The sequence below is a fragment of the Alligator mississippiensis genome, chromosome 5, assembly GCF_030867095.1.
Source record: "Alligator mississippiensis isolate rAllMis1 chromosome 5, rAllMis1, whole genome shotgun sequence".
Taxonomy (NCBI): Eukaryota; Metazoa; Chordata; order Crocodylia; family Alligatoridae; genus Alligator; species Alligator mississippiensis.
This window is the reverse complement of record NC_081828.1, coordinates 49659107-49680687: the sequence shown is the minus strand read 5'-3', so window position 1 is coordinate 49680687 and position 21581 is coordinate 49659107. Positions and strand designations below refer to the sequence as shown.

Sequence of the window (21581 nt, the reverse complement as noted above, 5' to 3'; positions counted from 1 at the left end):
TGCCTGGTTCGTTCTGCCTGACCTCATGGAAAGGTAGTGTGAGTTGGCATATATTTGCTGCTAGTATTGTGCTCTCTGTCTCTTTCTCCCCCTTTCTCTCTCTATTATGAGCATAAAAATAAAGTGATGCCACTAATTTTTGCAATGATATTCTAAGCCAGTGGTTCTGAGGAGATGGAACTGTTTGATTTGGCTCCTTTATGGAAGATTCACTATAGCTCTGAGTAACAGCTATTTCACTATTTCCCCTGCTGTCTACCCCACCCACTTTCATCCCCAGTATGACTAGGGTTGTATGGATTTCATTCAGTGACACCCTTCAGTGTAACCATAATGCTTGTTGTAAGACATCCTGGTAAAACTGAAGGTATCTTTCTCTAATTGTTTCTCTGTAATGCCCTTTTCCTCCCATCAAACTTGGACATTTCCAATGGCTTTTGTTTTTTTGTTTGTGTTTTTTTGCTTTTTGTGATGAAAGGAAAGATGATTAAGTATCTGTAACAAAGGAAAGAAGAAAAGAACCAGATCTATATATTTTTGGAATGAGAAACTATCCTAAGCATTGTTTTGCTGTTCAGTGTATTTTGGAAGTGCAAAACGGGATGCAGGAAAGGAGACTGGGCCTGGGAGAAGACAGATCCCATTGGGCTGCATACACAAAGATACCACTGCATCATCCTACAGGTACAGTTTTCCAAGGAGTAGAACAAAGGTCAAATTCTGCAGGCGTGCTGGGAAAGTACATTAATCAGCCAGTCAGTTGCTCCAAGCTGGGTTGATTGACAAATATCGCTGCATCATTGAGATGCTGAGTCATGTAACATGGTGGCTTCTGCATCATCATCACTGGTAGCACCAAAACTCACTGTAATAATCAAATGCTGTCATAGGGACTGATTTCTTCAATGGGATAAAGTCCCATGAATGTCAGTCAGAGCCGAGTCAAGCATTTAGTCCTATTGGCTCTGATCCACATCAGACTGAGGCCAAAGGAAAGATTCCTATGGTCTTCAATGAGCTTTGGAGGAAAACCTGAGGACTATGCTTCCCATTTACAGGGGTGTTTGCCTGCAGGTTCAGTTCTAAGGTGCAGCAAACCCATGGAAGCATGGGCTATCATAGGCTTTTAAAGCAGGACACTTGGCATGTTCCCCAGTGTCTTCTGTAAGATGTTCACTTACCTTCCTGGAGGAGAGTGTGGAAGAGCAGCAGTCACCCCCATCATACTTGCAATATGCCCTGTTATTGATGGTGTCACACCAGCCGTCTGCTTGGAAAGGCTAGGAAGAGAAAGGATAATTGCTGAGTGAAGGCTGACTGTGGTGGCTCTGGCTCATGAGTGGAAACTCCACCGCCATTCCTTGATAAGGCTTTCATGTGATCCTGTAACATTATAGGATCCAGCCTAGTGACTTGTGCTCTCACCTTTCTACACTTGACCTCGGAAGACCCGACTTCCCATCCTTATCTCACCCCTCCTTCTGGAAAGTCTACCACCAACTGTAGTATACTACACACACTCTTGCAGTCCTTGCTAGGTGGGAGCAGGAATAATGTGACCATGTGTGGCCAGTGGATGATAAGAAAGCTAGGATGGACAGTGATTATGCCATTTTTTTGTTCCATCTCCTTGCAACACCCACCAAGCGGCTGACAAAATCCTTCCACTGCTTTGTGCCTGGGCACGGAGGGGGGACCCTTCAAGTGATAATTAGAGGCATGGCAAACCTAATCCTCTGATAGAAATCAGCCTGTTACATGGAACCTTTAAAGAATTTTGTAAAAGGTATTAGTTTTTTGCTGAACTAGCACTGCAAAATAAAAGCCTGTGGACATTCATTATAAAATAAATTCATAAATTTTGCATTCTGTTCTAGTAAAATTCCTGGATTGGAACAGGATTTTCAAAAGCATCTATTTGATTTAGAAGTACAAGTCCCATTGACTTTCAAATCAATTAGCTCTACTAGGTCAGTGAGACCCCAAAATCAATGGGGTTTGTGCTCCTAAATCACTTAGGTATTTCTGAGACTCCACAACTATCCTATACTGCAGTGGCATAGTTACAGCACTGTAGACTTATTACTAGAATGCGCTAGTGTAAGTGCACTTAAAACGTGGTTTGGACTGGTGATGCCTCAGCTCCAAATCAGTCTTGCCCTCACTGCTACACAGATTTACCAGGGGTTTGCATGGATGCATCCATGTCAATGCCACTAAAAAATCACAAACAAGTCTCTGCTAAAAAAGCATGACTTACAAGGAGTGAACTTTCATCTCCAACTTCGAAATATTATCCTAAACCAACAAAACAGTTCTCTGATTGGAAATTTTACAAACATGAGACAAAATTTGCAATGTTTTGATTATTTACATGAGTCATCCAATTAAGAAAGCAAAACAAATAATCAAGAGCAAGAATCAACCAATTAGGGATGAGAAACAAGATCCTGCGACATGCATAACTGAACATTGCTATATGAATTCAAAATATTTGCCACATGCTGCTCAGGAACAATTTACAACCAAGAGTTATTTAGCAGAGAAATTTATGAATAAACTCCAGTTACACATAATTGTGATAGGCCCACTGGCTGTTGGCAGAGATCTTGCTGCTTGGCCAAGGAATGCATTGCAGAGAAAGAGCATAAAAATGGTGATCTTATTGCCACATAAAGGGATGCTAAAATGTGGAACTGAGGCCACAACTTTTGGAGCTCCCCTAATACAGAAGTGCTGGCAGATGTCACCATCCTCAACAGAGCAAGGCCCACTGGCAACAGCTCAAAAGGCCATTAGCAACTTCCTTCTGCCTACCTCTGTCAACAAGGTGATAGGAAACCACAACAGACATGGCTCCAAAACAACTTGGATATATTTTTGTAATTACTTGGGTGTAATTTTGTCACAGTGAATCAGAACTAGGAAAGTGGGAAGCCAGTAAGTCATTGGGCTGACACCTTACTGTCACTATTGGCAACACCTAGAGTCTCCAAGCAAACTCCATGAAAATGCAAAGAAGAGACAGTCCATGACCTGAAGAGCTTATGGTCTAAACACAGGAGGCAGACAATGTCATTCTACAAATGGAGAAGTGGGGCACAGAGCAGATAAGTGACTTGCCTGTGGACATAAAAAGTATCAGTTACTTAGGAACTAAACCCAGCTCTTCTACATTCAAGCCTTTGTTACAAGATCCACTTGGCCTTGCTACAGAGCTAGCTGGGAAAAGTAGCCTTGGAGAGGCATGGCTAAAACCCTTTGTTTGATATCACTTTGTAGACCAAATAGTGATTTAGGTCTGATCCTCATTCCACCCCTTGAACATGCCCAGCTTGTTTTCTAAGGGACATGGGGACTGCAGTAAAGAAAGTGCCTTCCAACTCTGAAGCATGGTACTGTACAAAGCTTGCACACACCCTGAAAAGTTTGCTTATTAGTGAAATGCAGTTCCCTCATTGAGAGAAGGCAAACACTACTGAATATTACTAAACAGTGGGATTTACACCTTCATTGACTCTCAAGCCCCTTATCAAGAGAGAGATGCATTCTCACTATTTAACAGAGAGGAGAGCTGAGGAAGAGAGGCTGAGTGACTTGCCTAGGGCCACACAGCAAGTGGCCATCAGAGGCAGGCTGGGATTGGCAGTGAGGGCTCCTGACTCAGAGTCGGACCCATATTTAGTGCGTTAGGAATTGTTGCCTATGTTTAACAGCAACACTAAACAACAGTTTAGGGCAGGAAATGAAGAATACTGTATCCAAGTGAAACTTCCAGGGGAATTAGCTAGTCAGAATGTAATTACCCAAGCTGGAATTGAACCAAGGTGCAAGGTTAATACTCCTACTCTTGTGAAAAGTGCCAGGAGATCTTAGATGAGAGGTGAAGCCCTCTGTCCTCTATCCTGCCTGAGAAATGACACCGTTTCCCCAACCCTGTGTTAGGGCACTGACAAAGAGTGAAGAGTCCCACCTTCTGAAACCCCCTACTGTAGGACCCTAGGGTCACAGGGACTAATTCATGTGCCAGAGAGGGGAAAATGTTGGGTGTGAGTTTTTTTGCCACATTCCATGCTGAAGTTTTTCCTTTAACTCTGCTCCATATGTCATGACTCACTGGCAAAACAAAACCCATTTCTTATTTAGTTTCCATATAATTATTGCAAAGAATTGCCCATCCCGGATGAATGGGTCTGAAATGAATTTCAGATCACTTCTTGTATGCAGTGGCCACGGATGGGAACTGGGGAGGAGGAGGGGAAGGGAAGAGGCAGGGCGTAAGAAGAGGTCTTCACTTGCTTTATATTCCTATTAGAAATAATTGCTCCTCCCCTCAATCCGCCAAAACTGTAGCCCACCCTAAACAAACACAGGCTCCTATGGCAACACTTGTTAGGGAAACTTGACAGCTCATGCTCAAAATTACATTGGAAAAACAGATGAGAGGAAAATAAAATATGACTAATTGGATCGAAGGCCTGAAAGCCAGGAGCATGGCTTGAAGACCTGTGTCTCTTACTGAAAGATGTTAAAAATGTTTGACAGGACACTAAAGATAATTCAGTCTCCATCTCCTTTGTGAACCATTTCCACTAAGTCCTTCAAGTGAGACATACTGCAAAGCTCTTTTTGGAGACACATTCTCACTGAGGGACCAGAGGCTTTCGGCAAGAGCAGAGGTGCTAACCTCAAAGAGTTTGGACCAAGTTCCAACCAAGCTCATTACATTTTCCTTGCTTCCTGTTGTAGTCTCAGTTGGGTGGACAGGCCAGGTCCTCAGCTGATGTAAGTCAGGATGGAGCTACTGACTTGAACGGAGCTATACTGATTTACACCACTTGTATATCTGGCCTGATATTCCTTCTTATACTCTACCCTCCACTGCTGTGTAGCATTGGTGTGTTCTGTGCAGCACTAGCTGCATTCTGCTTGAGAAGCAGCTATGCGTCACACATCTCTTTTTATGACCAGGTTACAAAACACCTGGACACAGGAGGAGGGGTGGATGTCATATACTTAGACTTCAGGAAGGCCTTCAATACAGTATCCCACACCATACTGGTAAACAAGTTAAGAGGCTGTGACTTGGATGACTACACAGTCCGGTGGGTGGTGAATTGGCTAGAGGGTCGCACCCAGAGAGTCGTAGTGGATGGGTTGGTATCGACCTGGAAGGGTGTGGGCAGTGGGGTCCCACATGGCTCGGTCCTTGGACCCAATACTCTTTAATGTCTTCATCAGCGACTTGGACGAGGGAGTGAAGTGCACTCTGTCCAAGTCTGCGGATGACACAAAACTGTGGGGAGAAGTGGACACGCTGGAGGGCAGGGAACAACTACAAGCAGACCTGGACAGGTTGGACATATGGGCAGAAAACAACAGAATGCAGTTCAACAAGGAACAATGCAAAGTGCTGCACCTAGGGAGGAAAAATGTCCATACCTACTGCCTAGGAAATGACCTGCTTGGTGGAATGGAAGCGGAAAGGGATCTTGGAGTCCTAGTGGACTCCAAGATGAACGTGAGTCAGCAGTGTGATGAAGCCATCAGAAAAGCTAATGGCACTTTATCGTGCATCAGCAGATGCATGACGAATAGATCCAAGGAGGTGATACTTCCCCTCTATCGGGCGCTGGTCAGACTGCAGTTGGAGTACTGCGTGCAGTTTTGGGCGCCACACTTCAAGAGGGATGTGGATAACCTGGAGAGGGTCCAGAGAAGGGCCACTCGTATGGTTAAGGGCTTGCAGGCCAAGCCCTATGAGGAGAGACTGGGGCACCTGGACCTCTTCAGCCTTCTCAAGAGAAGGTTGAGAGGCAACCTTGTGGCTGCCTATAAGTTCATCACGGGGGCACAGAAGGGAATTGGTGAGGTTTTATTCACCAAGGCGCCCCTGGGGGTTACAAGAAATAATGGCCACAAGCTAGCAGAGAGCAGATTTAGACTAGACATTAGGAAGAACTTCTTCACAGTTAGAGTGGCCAAGGTCTGCAATGGGCTCCCAAGGGAGGTGGTGCTCTCCTCTACCCTGGGGGTCTTCAAGAGGAGGTTAGATAAGCATCTGGCTGGGGTCATCTGAACCCAGCACTCTTTCCTGCCTATGCAGGGGGTCAGACTCGATGATCTATTGAGGTCCCTTTCGACCCTAGCATCTATGAATCTATGAATCTGGTCACTGAACTTCTGGGTCACTGAACTTCTAAAACCCTTGAGTGACCTTGGGGCCTCCAGTATCATGGCACTAGAAGTCAGGGTGCAGTGTGTAACAAGATTTGTGCCTTCCAATTGAGGTGGCTGAATGGTCACCCCCACATCCTTTCCAAGTATCTGAGCACCCCAGCATCCTAGCTGTACTTAGCATTTCCAAAGGGGTGGAGAGGATTCATTCCCATTTTATGGATGGAGGATTGAAGTATAAAGAGGCAAAGTGACCTGCCTAAGGAAGTCTGTGGCAAAGCAAGGAATCCCAGCAGGTCTCCCAAGTCTCTTAGTTATTGGACAGTTGTTTCCTCATCATAGTTTCATACATGAAAGACTGGTGCCTCCCACAACTGGGGAGGCACCATGGTGGTGAGTGGGGACCACCTGCAGTTTTGGAGGGTGGGAGGCAGGGGAGCAGTGAGCAGGGACTGCTTGCTGTCACTGGCATCCATGTCGGCAGCAAGGGGGGCAGTGAGCATCCGCAGAAGCTGGCAGCATCTTTGGCAGCAGCCAATCTCATGGGGGGCACGTGCCCCGCCCCCCGCCATACCCTCCTATGCGTCGCCTATGGCTTTATAGTTGTTAGGGGCTGGAAGGGACCTTACAGATCATCGTGTCCATCCCCCCTGCACTTGGGCAGGAAAGACTGCTGGGGTCACATGACCCCAACAAGATGAGTGTCAAGATGCTTTTTGAAGATTGCCAGAGTGGATGACTGCACCACCTCTGAGGGGAGCCTGTTGCAAGCCCTCAGCATGCTACTTGTAAAAAAGTTTTTCCTTATATCTGCCCTGTTCTTGCACAATGGGGGGGACATCCTGTCACAGTGTCTACATGCAGGTGTTACAGTGACACATTAAGCAGTAAATGCGTAGTTAGTTTGTCCTGTAGACAGGGATAGGAGAGATTTGTCACTATACAACCTCAGCCAAAGTGAGTTCTGGAGTAAGCTGGTGGGACTCCTGTTAACTTTTATGTGGGAATAAACTGAAGCTGGTTGCTTTTCCTCCTGTATCTGGTTTCAATCATCTTAAATAAAAAGGGGAACAGAGCAGTTTAGAGCCTCAGTGGATCAGCTTCTTCACCTATGAAATACAATCATGGGCCTTATTCTTTACCTGGTTGCAGCTGGCCAAAAACACACTTTACACAAGAGTAAATGGTTGCACCAGGTGTAAGGCAATGGAGAATCAGGTTCAAGAGTACAGCGATTTAGAGCTGTAGATAACAGAATTATGTAAATCCCTGCCAGTGGAGGGTGGGGGGGGGGGAGGGGGGAGGAGAAGGAGAGGCGTGCATCATCTCTTTCAGTCTAGCTTTGAGCAAGAGTCTAAGCTTTGACTTGCACTTGACTCTAATTTAGGATTCATGGCAAGCAAATGCAATGTTTTAAAAAGGGAGGTAATAAACCCAAACACTATGCACTGAAATATTTGATGATATTTAAAAATCTTGATGAAAACAACTTGCCTGGATTTAAGTGGTGGAAGGAGAAATGGAAACCCATGATACTGAGCTAGTGCAATGACATGAATGAGATGTTTACTTTAGCAGTTCTGTGCTGCAACACTGATGCAAAGCTTAAGGTGGGTCAGTTGATTTGGGGTGATGGAGGACAGCCAATCAGCTCAGCTGTGGCAGTTAATCTTGTCCCTCCTGCTCTTTGCCCATCTTGTATATTTAGATTATAAATTCAATGGGGCAGGGACTGTCAGTTCTGATGGCTATAAGCAGCAACAGGTACAATAGGCTTCCCAATCATTGCAGCTCTTAGGGGCTATAATAATAATGATGATGCTGATTAAGTTTGAACATCTAAGCAAAAAGCTACAGAACAAGACCAGCCAGGAATAGAAAAATTCAAAAAACAATCATGTAAAAAAGGAAACCAAGAAAGGATTGTTAAAAATCTCATGCCACTTCCCACCCTGTTCCTCTGTGTGCATGTTGCCTGTTTAGATTGTACAATTCATTGGGCAGAAGCATTTCAGAGTGTTTTGTTGCGTGGTTTCATCCCATGCTCGTGGGAGAAGTTAGGGATGGAACAAGGTTTTGTGCAATACACATTTTCCACTATTTCTGCAGATTCCTCAAATCACGGCAGAGCAAATTGGCTGCCTTGCTCTGAGCTGGTTCCCTTTCCAAGTGAGCCAAGCCTCCTACACATTTTAGAGATGCATAAACTGCATACTCATCCTGGACCCAGACTATTTCCCACTAAGTCAGTGGGGGTCTTTCCACCACCATCACCAGTAGGATTCCACCAGTTGATTCGGGGCCCAGGTAAATCCTTACCTATTACAAGAAACATGGGGGAGTAGGGAGATAAACAGATTGGATCCTACGAACACACTTGAATATGAAAAATAAATTGTAATGGTCATAAATATCACCATCTTTGATGCTGTCACAGACACGTGGGTGAATATGTTTTCTGAGGAATGTAAGTTTTGCCGTAGTGGAACAAACCTGAAATCCACCAAGTTCCAATATTTTGCCTTTGGCAATGGCACATACCAGATGCTTCAGAGGAAGATGGAAAAAAATACATAGTGCACCTGGCCAATTATGTAATTGTACACCAGCAAGAGGGAAGCATTCCTTTCTAACTCCAGCTGACAATCTGCTTCTGGGCTGCTGAACAGAGATGGGAGCTGCATGTGATTTCTATTCTGCTCCAGCTCGAGTGAGTCCACATTCCTGCTTTGGTGTAATGACTCTCCATTTACAACAGTCTAACAAAAGGCAGGATATAGGATCTCTTAACAATACTTGAATGCAACAAAACTTTGTTAAAATTCATTTGGAACCTGTGACTATTGCGAATAATGTAGCTTTAACTGCAGATCAGCATAGGTATTTGTGCTTTAGATGTGCCATTTGGGAACAGAAGGAGAGATGAGCAAGCATAGCCAAGCACAGAAAACCTGACCGATGTTGAGATTCTAGTTAAAACAACTGTCAAAACACCCCTTTGTCCCACCACAGCATGTGCACACACATACACACACACCCCCACCTTATACTGCTGCAAGCTTCACACTACAACTAATGACACCAAGGCCCAAAATAGCAGCAGTGGAGACCAGTGCATCAGAATCAAGAAACTTGCAATGGCTAGATTTGAGATACTGGATTAGCCAGCTAAAACACTGCATCTTCTCAGCAGGAGGAGGGATACTGGACCAGGCCAAGGATGACCAAGCATGTAAGAGCATCCTTCAGTCATCACTACCATCTGCATATCCTGTGCTGCCACAGAGAAGATGGTAAGAAACCTGCCCTGAATCCTAGGACCTGATGACCTTGGTCAGAAGTAGCCCAGGTACTACATACTGCCGTAGCAGGTGAATTAGACTTGCAAGGGGAAGCAGTCTCTCCCAAGGAACTGCTGCCAATTATCAAAGTGCCTTGCAATATGAACCAGACCTGGAGGTGAGGCAGTGAATGAAGGCAGCAGATGCCAGGTGCTCCTTATTCAATGTCAAAAATATGCCAATTGGTCCCATCCCTCCGCCTCCTGCATTACAATGCACATCCCTCACTCCCTTGGACTTTTTAGCCAAGATCTTCCAAAGTGCCCAGTTATCCTGGGCTCTTCAGTTCTTGGGGGCCCAAGATCCCTGAGTACCAGGTGGCTCCTGGTGGCCTCAGGCAAACTTTTAGTATCAGCCCCCCCCTTTGCCAGAGATAATGATAATAATAATAATAAAAAAATCCATTATCAGGCCCCCTTTCTGTCTGGGCCCTGGGCAGCTGCCTAACTCACCCATGCTTGTGTCCAGTCCTGCTGAGGGGTCTCTCTTTCTCTGGTTGAGGGCCTGAAAAATTAAGGCCTCCCTCCCTTTCCCCTAAACCACTAATCCCTGTCGAAAAGCTTGGCCTCCTTTCAGGCAGCACATGGGAAGGCAGTGGTGAGGCAGGAGCCAGTTACAGTAATGCTACACCACGGCGTCCCCGGGACGCGCGTGCCCCACACGCACAAACACACACATCTGAACTGGCAAGGCAATGAGCCCGGCATTTCTTGGCTCTTCCTGCCTGCCCATGGAAGCTGACTGGGAATGCAGACTGTGGGAGGAAACGACAATGTTCATTGTTTGGATTAAATATTTTTCTTGGCCACCCCTCTGTTGCTGAGGGCCTTTTATTTTATTATTTTTTTCCCCCAATTCCCTCCCTCCATTCTCTCTCACCCTTGCTCTCCCTCCTGAGGCACTAGTCAGGCACGCAGAGATAAAACCAGCTCTGAGAAACAGAGAGGACCCAGAGGGCAACGGTGCTGGACATAGCCCAAAACCCCTAACATGAAGCACAACACTCCTCTGGCCCAATGACCCTGAGGGCTTCTTGGGACCTAGCACTTGCCACCTGAAGGGACTGTGAATAGACTATATTAGGTGGCCAGGGTGAATGCAAGAAGTGAGCAAAATACATAAAACTGGCAAAAGTCCCATGGGCCCATGTTTCCACAAGAGGAAAATGTGTCGGGCACGGAGGGGAGGGGGTTCTGAAAAATCTTCCCCTGTGTGTCCACATCCTTCTGCTAGTACTGCTATGTCTTCTGGCTCCACCTTCCTGTACAGTAGGATTCAATCCTACTAACATCAACAGAAAGACCAGCATTTACTGCAGTGAGCTTCAGGTGAGGCCCTGCAACTTCTAGCAATGTCAGGCAATGGTAGGCTAATCCCTGCTTGGCTTCCCATGTGAAGTGCTGAAGTGAGGCCAGGGTAATGGGAATCTTTTGTGCATGGCCCCACAGTATTTTCATAGAGAGACGGGGGTTCGATTCCCAGCCAGCTCAGAAAACTCTTTCATGGAATGTGAAGAAAACAGCAGGAAATAAACTCTCTCTGCCCCTCCACACTATAAACCCATCCCCATTTTCTCTGACATAGGAGTACCTGATCTTCATCTCCATGGGCCAAATCAAAAAGTCATTTCCCGGTCAGTACAAAAAAAGCTGCTGGCCCTAGATATATAACTATAGACCAATCCCCAGCAAGACTGCCACTGACATTGCTATTAATCCTGCCCCTTTGACACAGCTAATAGGGAGACAGAGCATCCACCTCTTGAAACCAGTCCTTACAAATAGCGTCATGGGAGAAAGAGAGGAACCCTGTACATTAGAAGCAGTAGTGGGGTGGTGCCAAAATCACGGACATTGCTGGCATACCTGATGTGAGGTCTGGGCTGGCTTTGTGAACTCTGTGCATAAGAACAGCCTGTTGGGTGATACCCTGGGTAGAAAAGGAAGGTAGAAAAGGCTGCACCTCCACTTGGGTGTGTCAGCAGAGTGAAGGGGATACTTGGAAAATGGGACCACACAACAGTGATGGGTCCCAGCTGCAAATATCTGTATCCTGATTTTAATCGAATCTTGGCCAGAATTTGGGAGAAGCATGTTTTCTCTGAACCCAGGCTTTGACTCCAGTGTGCTTCCACTGCAAAGGTCAGCAGGTTTTACACACTGGGCTCCCAAATGAGGATGCATTGTTTTGGAATGTCTCCACAGAGATGCAGATATAATAACTGTATTCTCTCTGGCTTCCTTCTCCTTAGTGCTGTAGCCCTATCATGCAGTGCTATAGGGGAGAGAAAGTAGTCTCTGTCATGGTCATGATGTGATACTGCGCAAGAGCAGGATGGATGAGTGCATAACTTCAAGATGTTGGTGGGGACATGCTGTAGCAATTTGATGGGGTATGAAGTAGGAGCCTGCTAGTGCCCCTCTATAACATAGCCATGACAGCAGCATTTCACCCTGATGATGAAATATAACCAAATCCACATGGGTTTTGAATCATGGTTAGGCTGGGAGCCTTACTAGGTGGCCCCAATTTCCAGCAGGAGGCAAAAGGTTGGATGTCTCCTCTGGGAAGGGGCATACAAAGAGGCCTGTGCTTGTGACACAGTTTTGGATAAGAATCAGCACAGTATTCGGGCAGCAGAAGGTGAATGCAGGACCTGAAGCTCCATACTCCTTGTGCTCCCACTGATATCAGTGGCATCTCTGAGGATGTTGAGTATACAGAATTAGGGTTCTCATTAACATCTGTCCCTAAATTCTGTTGTTAAGCAGAGTTGTGCTTCCCTTCACAGTGCTCCAAGAATCTTGTATGTCCCTCACTTAGTATATTGCTAGAATAGGACAAAGGGAAGCATCCCTGGACTGCCCGAGGTTTTGCAACAAAACCATCCCAACTCCTTCTGCCCTAGCCTGGCCCCTGCGCAAAGGAGAGAAGAAACCAGAATAGGAAAAGATTAGCAAGAGGAGCTTCACAAGAAGATGCCAAGCACAGGGCGGCTGGTGTTCCTGGCAACAGTCATTGCTCTCAAAGACAAGTCTCCAGGGCTCACTGCTTGTGTGCTGGTGTTGTGTGCATGCATGTGTGTGTAAGGAAACACCAGAGCTTTGTACTCCAGCAGCACCAGCTTGAAATGCTGCCCTCAGCAGCCTTCCTCTTGCCATGGGTTCAATCTCTTGCCAAGTCCTTTGCGCTGAGTATGTTACAGGATAGAATGGGTTATGGAAAACAAGCCCTTGAAACCACAAGGGCCTCTTGACCCACTTGTATTTGGTTTCTGCCAAGTTCTTGTTACAGATCTTTAAAAGAAAGAAAAACAGTGTACAAGGCTGGAGAAGCTGAAGATTTTCATTTTGGATTAGCAGTTGGCTTGGGTTGGGGAAAGTTGCAGGGTGTTATTTGTTATCAGAAAAGACTAATTGATTTTACTTCAGCCACGCATTTTAAGTGTCCATTGGCTCCTTCCATCTATCTGCTAGATGAGAGGAAGTGAACAGCCAACATGGAGACAGAGCAAGATAGTGAGAGAAACAGGCAACCAAGAGACAGACAGAGGGAGCGAGGCAAGGTGACAGAGATGATCACGACCAGGTGAGGACCGGCAGGTGACACTTGGGACTAAGGATTCTGAATGCCTGTGTAGAAATCATCCAGTGTTGTATCTCAACATCAGGATGTGCAGAATGCAGACCCGTAGCAGATGTAGTCCACATGGTCAAAGAACAGGCTGGGAGCCAGGGATGGCAGGCTCAGCTCCTAGCTCTGTCACAGGCTTGCTGCAGGACTTCAGGCAAATAAATTTACCTTTCTGTGACTCCACTTTCTGGTTTTTGTACTAAGAAAGGGTAAATGGGAATGTCTGATTTACCCACTTGCCACCATTGACTGTTTTCCACACCTCTGGTGTAAACTGAGCGGTACTTTCTTTTAACTGTCTCAGCCCATGGCATTCCAGCCTCTGGGCCAGAGTCTGGAGAGCTAGGATCTGTTCCTAGATTTGCCACTGGCCTGCTATATGACCTTGGATGAATTACTTAGTTTCTGTTTCCTTTCCTACTTCTTGTCTGTCTCATCTAAGAAGGGCCCTAGCCTGCACAAGTACAATACAAGGAACAGTGAGGTGTTAACGCTGCTCCTGGACTCACAAACTACTGGTTTTCCCTTACTCTAGAGAATACTCCTTGCAATAAACATCTACCCTGGCTTCAGCACAACTGTGCTGTGAGGGACCAGCACCAGAACCCACACGAGGCAGGTGCTTGTAGTTAGGAGTGCATTTCACCAGCTCTCACCCCTGCAGGAATGTGGCCAACAAGCTGTGAGCTGATCCCCTAGGCTGTCAGCTCCAGAAATGTTTTCAAGGCACGGTTTGCCAAACAGGATGAAGTAGAAGGTCATGACTCTTAGGCACTAGTTACTAACAGGTTTGATCCTCGTAATTCCTCTTCGGGTGGCTAGGCTGGCTTTGCTGTGCCCATTTGAAACATTTAGGTCAACATTTTCTAGCCCTGCCTGTCATTTTGGACTCCTCAGTTTCCAGGTGCCAGCTTGAATGTGCCATGAGTTTGATTTTCCAAAGCACTGAGCATTTACTTTTCAATCTGAAATCTGTGGGGGCTGCAACTATTCAGAGATTGGTACCTTGGTATTTCCAGCTGGGCAACCAGAAATAGTGATCCCCTAAATCACTTTTTAAGTAAATGAAAAAAATACCTGACTGAAGCAAGGGAGGGAAAGAAGTGGTAAATGCAAGAGCTTGAAATAGAGGACAGGAATTATCGACTTTCATGGGGAAAAAATGACTGTCACAGAAAGGTGTGGGCAAACTGAGAAGGCAGGCAAACTGGTACGGCCAGAGGCCCAGGGAGGAAGCTAGTGATTTCTTGCTTTCAGACCTATGCTTCATCTACTGCTATCCATACTCTTGAACGGCCCCTTCTTGTAATTAGAGCCCACACTGGCTGCTCAGAGCAGAGGAAGCCGGTGGTACCCCTGCCCCTTTCACAACATAGGGAAATACACTTCTGGTCTTTAGGGCCTTTAGGGCTAGGGACAGACATTCAGAAAGCCTAAGGCTGAATTGATTCACTCTTCTGCAGGTTAGTCTAACCTGACTAGGCTGAACTGCTTTGAAACTGGACAGACATTCACTCTGGACTGAGGAAATTCAGGCACATGCCTGAAGTGGCTCAGGCTAGAAGCCAGGGGGTGCTAGAGCAGCCCTCCCTTCTCTTCTGCAGGGAGCTGAGCTGAGTGGGGCATGGCCAGGCTGGGGCAGGACTCTCTCATTAGGGAGGTCTGCCTGCAGGGTCCTGGGCTTTTTCCTGCTGGCTGCACAAGGGGCAGGAGTGTTGCCAGCCCCCCGCCCTGGGCTAGCACTCTGAGGCAATGGGGGAGGGCAGGGGGGAGAGAAGTGCAGTGCATGCATCTGTTAATGATATGGAGCTTTTTAATCTGCCTCCCTGCTTCATCATACTGTCTGCAGCAAACTGACAGGCAAGCAAGCCAGCTGGGGGCTGATAGTGATAACAGTCTTTATCACCTGATTAGCTAAGCAATGGCCTCTCTCCATTACTTCAAACTTCTTAAACAGCTTACTGGCTGACCTCTTGATTAGCTCCAAACAGCCCTAAGCAGTCACTGTTCTGTCTGCCTGCCCTAGTGAAATTGGAGACAAAGACACACACATAGACACCCCTCGGCTTTAGATAGTATACTACATGCCTAGGGTCTGTGTGGCTGGGGTCCATGCTGTGGAAGATGAGAGGGAGGGGGGATTTCCTGCTTGAGCACTGATGGTGGGGAGGAGAGGGCAGGGGGAAGCGAGACAGAGCCTGCTATGTCTGCAGTCTGCTGGAGCCTTACACAGCATTAGCTAGCATACCACATGCTGGCTATGGTCCATGTTGTAGCAGAGAGGAGGAAGGGATCCCTGCCTAAGCAGTGAGCGGTGAGGGGGCAGAGGGAAGCCAGCAGACCCTGTTGTGACTGCAAGTCTCTGTCAGAGCTCTGGCCAGGGAGCAGAGAGGAAATCTGTCCTCCTCATATCCTCATATCTTCCCCTTCCTAGGGAGGAAAAATGTCCAGCATAGGGAGGAAAAATGTCCAGCACACCTACAGCCTAGGGAATGACCTGCTGGGTGGCACAGACGTGGAAAGGGATCTTGGAGTCCTAGTGGACTCCAAGATGAACATGAGCCAGCAGTGTGACGAAGCCATCAGAAAAGCCAATGGCACTTTATCGTGCATCAGCAGATGCATGACAAATAGGTCCAGGGAGGTGATACTTCCCCTCTATAGGGCGCTGGTCAGACCGCAGTTGGAGTACTGCGTGCAATTCTGGGCGCCACACTTCAAGAAGGATGCGGATAACCTGGAGAGGGTCCAGAGAAGGGCAACTCGTATGGTCAAGGGCCTGCAGACCAAGCCCTACGAGGAGAGACTAGAGAAACTGGACCTTTTCAGCCTCCACAAGAGAAGGTTGAGAGGCGACCTTGTGGCTGCCTATAAGTTCATCACAGGGGCACAGAAGGGAATTGGTGAGTATTTATTCACCAAGGCACCCCTGGGGGTTACAAGAAACAATGGCCACAAGCTAGCAGAGAGCAGATTTAGATTGGACATTAGGAAGAACTTCTTCACAGTTCGAGTGGCCAAGGTCTGGAATGGGCTCCCAAGGGAGGTGGTGCTCTCCCCTACCCTGGGGGTCTTCAAGAGGAGGTTAGATGAGTATCTAGCTGGGGTCATCTAGACCCAGCACTCTTTCCTGCTTATGCAGGGGGTCGGACTCGATGATCTATTGAGGTCCCTTCCGACCCTAACATCTTTGAATCTATACCGTAAAGCAGAGAGCCCCACCCAGCCCAGAGAGCATGCCGGGATAATGGGGGACTCTGATTTAGCTTGAACCAGCAAGGGGTCTGGGACATACAGTGCATAAACTAGTTTGAGCCAAATCAGTTAAGTTTGATACTACATTGAACCAGGTGTATCTCAAACTGGTTTCAGCCATTTTCAAACTGAAAATGTGCAATGAACATCTGTTCTGTTACAGGTTTAAACCAGTTTCTGATCACTTAAACTGGTTTATGTGTAATGTCTGTCCCTAGCCTAGGAGATATCACAGTGGCATTTGTTCAGCTCAGCTTATTGGTCTCTACTGATGTGCACTGGCTTCAGATGATAGGCTATTCATGTGAGGGAAAAGGTCTAAAATCTTACCTTTTACATTATAAGAAAGAAATTTAGCTTAGCTTTGGCATTTCAGATTCTTAGGACTGGGCATATTCATAGTGCTTAAGATGCAGATCTGTGAGCAGCAGTGGATAGAAAGTGAAACAGAAGATGACACAGGAGCTTGGCAATGTCCATATCAGATGGTGACTGAGTTACAGAAATGGGTGAGGAAGAGGCTGGGATAGAAGTACATTTTTGTTCTCAGACACTAACCCCCTCTTCCTTATGCCTTCAGAATCTGGGAGTTGCCAAAGAGCCCTCTGACAGTGCCTCAGCTGCTCAGGGGAGAGAATGGAAAAGCATTCCCCTGTGCACCAACACAAGCACATTTGGCCAGCAGAGCAGGTGAGGACAGGACAGGACAGTTGACACACCCTAATGCTAGGAAAATTGTTGCAGGGTGGCTTTGATAAGTCTTGTTACCTACACAGGTGTCAGAGCATATAGTAAGCAGCTAACTACATTCAACACTGTTCCATCTGCAGTGCTGGAGAGAGAAGGATGTGATAACGTGTCCCAGTTTGCCTCCCAAGGGCTCTGTTAGGTGATCTAGAGCAGCGGTCCATTGACTCCTGGGGGTCCACAAACTGTGTCTAAGGGGTCTGCAAAAGATGACTATAATCAAACAAAATGATGTGAATATCCACACTTACAATTTAAAGGGATCTGCACCTCCATTTGAAATTTCCAAAGGGGTTTGCAAATGAAAAAAGGTTGAAAATCACCGGTCTAGTATGGGAATGGGCAACCCATACCCTGCAGGCTGGATTCAGCCTGTAAAGTAATTGCATCTAGCCTGTGAAGGCACAGGGGAGTTGCAATCCTCTACTTTGCCCCATAGCATTCTTGCCCCCCTCCTAACACCCCACAGCAGGCTTTGCTTCCTGTCATGCTGAATTTGACCCTCCCCACCAGCAGCATAACTAAGGATGGGTGACTGGTGCATGAGCCAGCCTGGAAGCAGGGGCAGGGAGGCAGCAGAATGAAGACAGAGGGGCTTGAGGCTCTGGCACCTTAGCTGTCACTGACTTAAGGGTTTTACTTTGTCCCTGAGCATATAAATCAGCAGCAGCTGCCACATAAATCCCATATCTGCTGCCGCCTCCCTCTGCAGCAGAGGCTATTCCCTGCTGGTCCAGGGCACAAACACTATCAGGGACATCTCTGCTCTCCACTACCCTTGAGGATGGGAGTTGGCAGTGTGCAGCAGAGGTGGCAGTAGGCAGGTTGGGCAGTGTGGAGGGGTATTGTGGAGGAGAGTGGCAGCTTGCAGCAGCAACTGTGTCACAAGAGGTGGCCTGCTATTCTAACAGATTGCTGAACCCTTATCTGGAGAGGTGGCTGTATCAGCTCAGCCCAGCAGAAGATGACATGCTCACTCACATTTTTTCTCAGTACATGCTAATGGTCCAACAAGTTTTGTGGAACAGGGTGCTAATCAGTAACACTCTCCAGCCAGGGTCCTGGCTCCTTCAGACCACTCTGTCTCTATTTATAGGTTGAAAGAAGCACCACCAAGCTGCTAATGCCACAGACACAGAAACCAGCCGATGCGCTTTCTTTGGGGGCTGGACTTGATCTTGCGAGGTCCCTTCCAGTCCCTAATGTCTATGAATCTAATGTCTAATGTCTATGAATGTCATATAGCATTGCCAGGAATGGTAACCTGGCACAGCTGGAGGTTGAAATGTTTGATCACCAGAACAACTCTGAGAGACCACCACTTGGTTCCAGCAAGCATCCCAAGGGAGCACGTTGCAGAGTTTTGCTCTCATTTGCTTCAGCAGAACACAAGCCATAGGTTTTAGAGTGGTCACCATCACATTTGTAACCACATATGGAGGACAGATATCAAGGGGCTGGGATGCTACAAGCACTCCTGACCTTGCAGGTAGAGGAGAGAACAGACCCAATATGGTAGCAGGTGAGCTTGTAAGCATCAAGGCATAGCTTTTTGAGGAGGGGTCACAGTGAAGTTCCAGATGGCTGTAGAGTTCTTGAAGGCAGTACTGACAAGCACAAGTGGATGTATGTGCTCTTCGCTGTCCTGTGCCAACTCATATGTTTCACAATGGGGAAGCAAAAGTTTCCCTCAGTGTTCATAACCTCTGCAGGCAAAATCCAATTGTGTCCTATTAAAGGACACGATACATTCTTCACTACTCATTCTAATGTTATTGCCTCAGCTGGTCTTCCCGTGAGATATACTGAAAGTTTCTCAGGGTGTGAATTGCGCTGATCTGGGAATGGGTCTGAGCCACCCAGCACAGCACAGACACTCATTGCAACACAGGGCAGCAAGAACTCCTTGTGTTACATACAGCTGTGCTATGATCAAGATTTGTCACCACTGGCATTTTCTCTTCTGCCCTCACAGTTCATCTAACATCACATCTGTTTGCTGCTATGTAATAGTCAACCATGGTCCCCACACCACTTGTGCTAAGTTCATATCTACAGCGAGACAGATGCAAACTGAAAGCTCAACATACAATTGAAGTCAATACACTGGCACCCCTCTACACAATCCTGTCTAAAGAAAGGAAGCTAAAGTGAAGGCAACCATGGATAATGCTGTTTCATGAGAGAAGTTTCCATGGCAGAGGCCTCCATACTCATCTTTTCCATGCAAACCTTGATTCGGCAAAGCTTAACTTTCAGTATGTGCTTCAGCCTCACTGACTTTAACTGGACTGGAACATGTGCTGACAGTTAAACTCTTGCTTAAGTGCTTTTCTAAGATGTGGATTGTAAGATTTTGGTGCAAGGACTGTCCTTACTGGAAACAATGCCAAGCATAACAAGGCCCTGAACTTGGCTAGTATCTCCACATGCTACTGTATTAATATGACATTTTGCAATTACTGCACTTTTGTAGATAGGTAAGGGATAATAAGCGATTAACAGATGCTATCAGCTTTTGTTTTAGTGATGGTTATAGGTGCATCAATGGGAGGGAACAAAGGTTATTAGCAACCTAATGTCCTTACCATCTCTGGACCAAACTGCCGCAATGATTAAGCATTTGCTAGAATATCTATTAATGATGTATTAATACCAGATAAATTACATCTACATGTACCATTCATTCAAATTTAATTATTGTTATTACTTAATAAACCCCATTACAACTACCATGAGCTTGAGAGTGGTTGGAGTCCGCTTCTCCTGCTGGAAGGCCTTAGAGCTTCCTACCAGTTTATATTAATGGTCTGCTCAAAGCCTCCATAATGGTATCTTCTCCAGCTGTGATGATCCCACAGCCTGGGGGCGCACAAAGAGTTTCATTCAGACACGTCCCCCTGCAGAGCTGCTGCAAGCAACCAAGTCTCCACGTGTTACTCTAGGGCGAGCATGACTCACGGGCTGGCTACCTAAGGTTTGTGTCTGGAATATGTATAAGTCAAGCAGGAGAGAGACAATGATAAAAACAGGGCCAGGATTATAGAGAATTTGAGGAATGTTGGCCCAGATGGATTGAATTAGGGACTGAAACAGTGCTAGTATCCACTCTTAACTTCAGAGACACTCCATACATGTAGGCACATGTATACACACCTCTTGTTTGCTCACGCTCATGCAAGGCTGCTAAGGATCATAGATCCATACATGATAAAAAGAGCCTTACAGAACCCTTTGCCAAGTAGCTATTCAAGCTTCCTGGGAGTAAAACCCTGATGTCAGTGGTAGATCGGTAGCTACATTGTAACTACCTGAACTTGAACATGGGCCAGGGGTGACACCACATCTTCCTGTGTCAGGCTGGTGATCATTTGACCACCCAACTACTTATCACAGCTATTTCCTGACACAACAGCTTCTTTCCAAAGAGACCCAAGACCCAGGAGTCAGTATGGAGTGTTAAGGAGCTCTTGACATGCAGCATCCAAACCATAGGGAGACCCAAGACTTGAGACTTGAAGCTCCTATAAGAGTAAGCCAAGCAAGAGAACCAGTTCCCTCCTTTTCCTAGAAAGAACGCAACAAGAGGGTCGGCTTCAGTGCTGCAACACAGAGCTCCTACTGGACATCTCCATGGAGGGAGTGAGTCAGCACATGCCAGAATAGTTTTATGCGGGCAAAATGCCTTTGTTAAGTGCTACTTTATGAGACACATAGGCACTGATACATGGGGCTAGCCTGCTATCCATTAAGTCTGGTGTCCTGTCTCCAGGAGTACCAGATGTCTTAATGGGAGGTGCCAAATCCACTCTATGTCACTGGGGGAGGAGGGAGTGTGGGGGGTACATCATCCTGATTCCAGCTGGCAGTGATTTCTTCCCTCCAGAGGCCTAAGAATCAATAGCCCTTTTAATTGTATCCTTGCTAGTGGTGACCTGCTGACTTGGGGCCAGAGCAGATGCACTGGTGCAAATTCAGAGTAACACTAATTTTCCCAAAGGATTCATTCTGTGTCTCTAATGATGTAATTCAGATAAGAATCTGGTCCCTTATTATTACCAGTAATATTTAAGGCTTTTGGTGGGGGGCATTTGTCTCAATAATAATCCTACAGCAGTGAAAACCACTGGTTAATTATAGTCTCTGTGTGTGGTTTCTTAAACATTTTCTCGGTTACTCTGCAGGCTGGCTGGAGATTGCGAGTATCACCTTGTTCTTGTGTTATGAAAGAGGGTGAATGGGAGCATCCAGCTGGCTGTCACTGAATCATGTAATGAGGAGGCACAGAACGTACTGTGAATGAACAGTTCCCATAAGCAGTTTAAGTGGGTGACTGTCCATGACCACAGTTCTCACTGAAACAGCTACAAACATCCCAAACACCTGCTGTGAGAATCATTTGTAACAAGAGGCTGATTCCTGGCCTTG

The 21581-nt window shown here is 46.6% G+C and overlaps 2 protein-coding genes across 10 annotated transcripts in view; one reads left to right on the top strand and one right to left on the bottom strand.

Moving 5' to 3' along the window:
• The window catches only part of ASTN1 (astrotactin 1), a 260656-nt gene extending 241406 nt beyond the window's left edge, over nucleotides 1–19250 (top strand). For 4 of the 9 annotated variants that reach the window (XM_059728331.1, XM_059728336.1, XM_059728337.1 and 1 more), the window contains 3 exons: nucleotides 579–684; nucleotides 9368–9470; nucleotides 19129–19250. In XM_059728331.1, the coding sequence (XP_059584314.1) occupies nucleotides 579–684; nucleotides 9368–9470; nucleotides 19129–19163 (244 nt within the window). In that variant the 3' untranslated portion in view covers nucleotides 19164–19250. Of the gene's footprint in view, nucleotides 1–578; nucleotides 685–9367; nucleotides 10329–19128 lie in introns of those variants that run through there. The other 5 variants (XM_059728333.1, XR_009462441.1, XM_059728332.1 and 2 more) reach the window with 5 other exon arrangements.
• Nucleotides 1–21581, bottom strand: part of PAPPA2 (pappalysin 2) — a 188553-nt gene that overhangs the window by 8390 nt on the left and 158582 nt on the right. The window contains exon 21 of the mRNA XM_019500187.2: nucleotides 1182–1280. Coding sequence (XP_019355732.2) covers nucleotides 1182–1280 — 99 coding nt within the window. The remainder of the gene's footprint in view (nucleotides 1–1181; nucleotides 1281–21581) is intronic.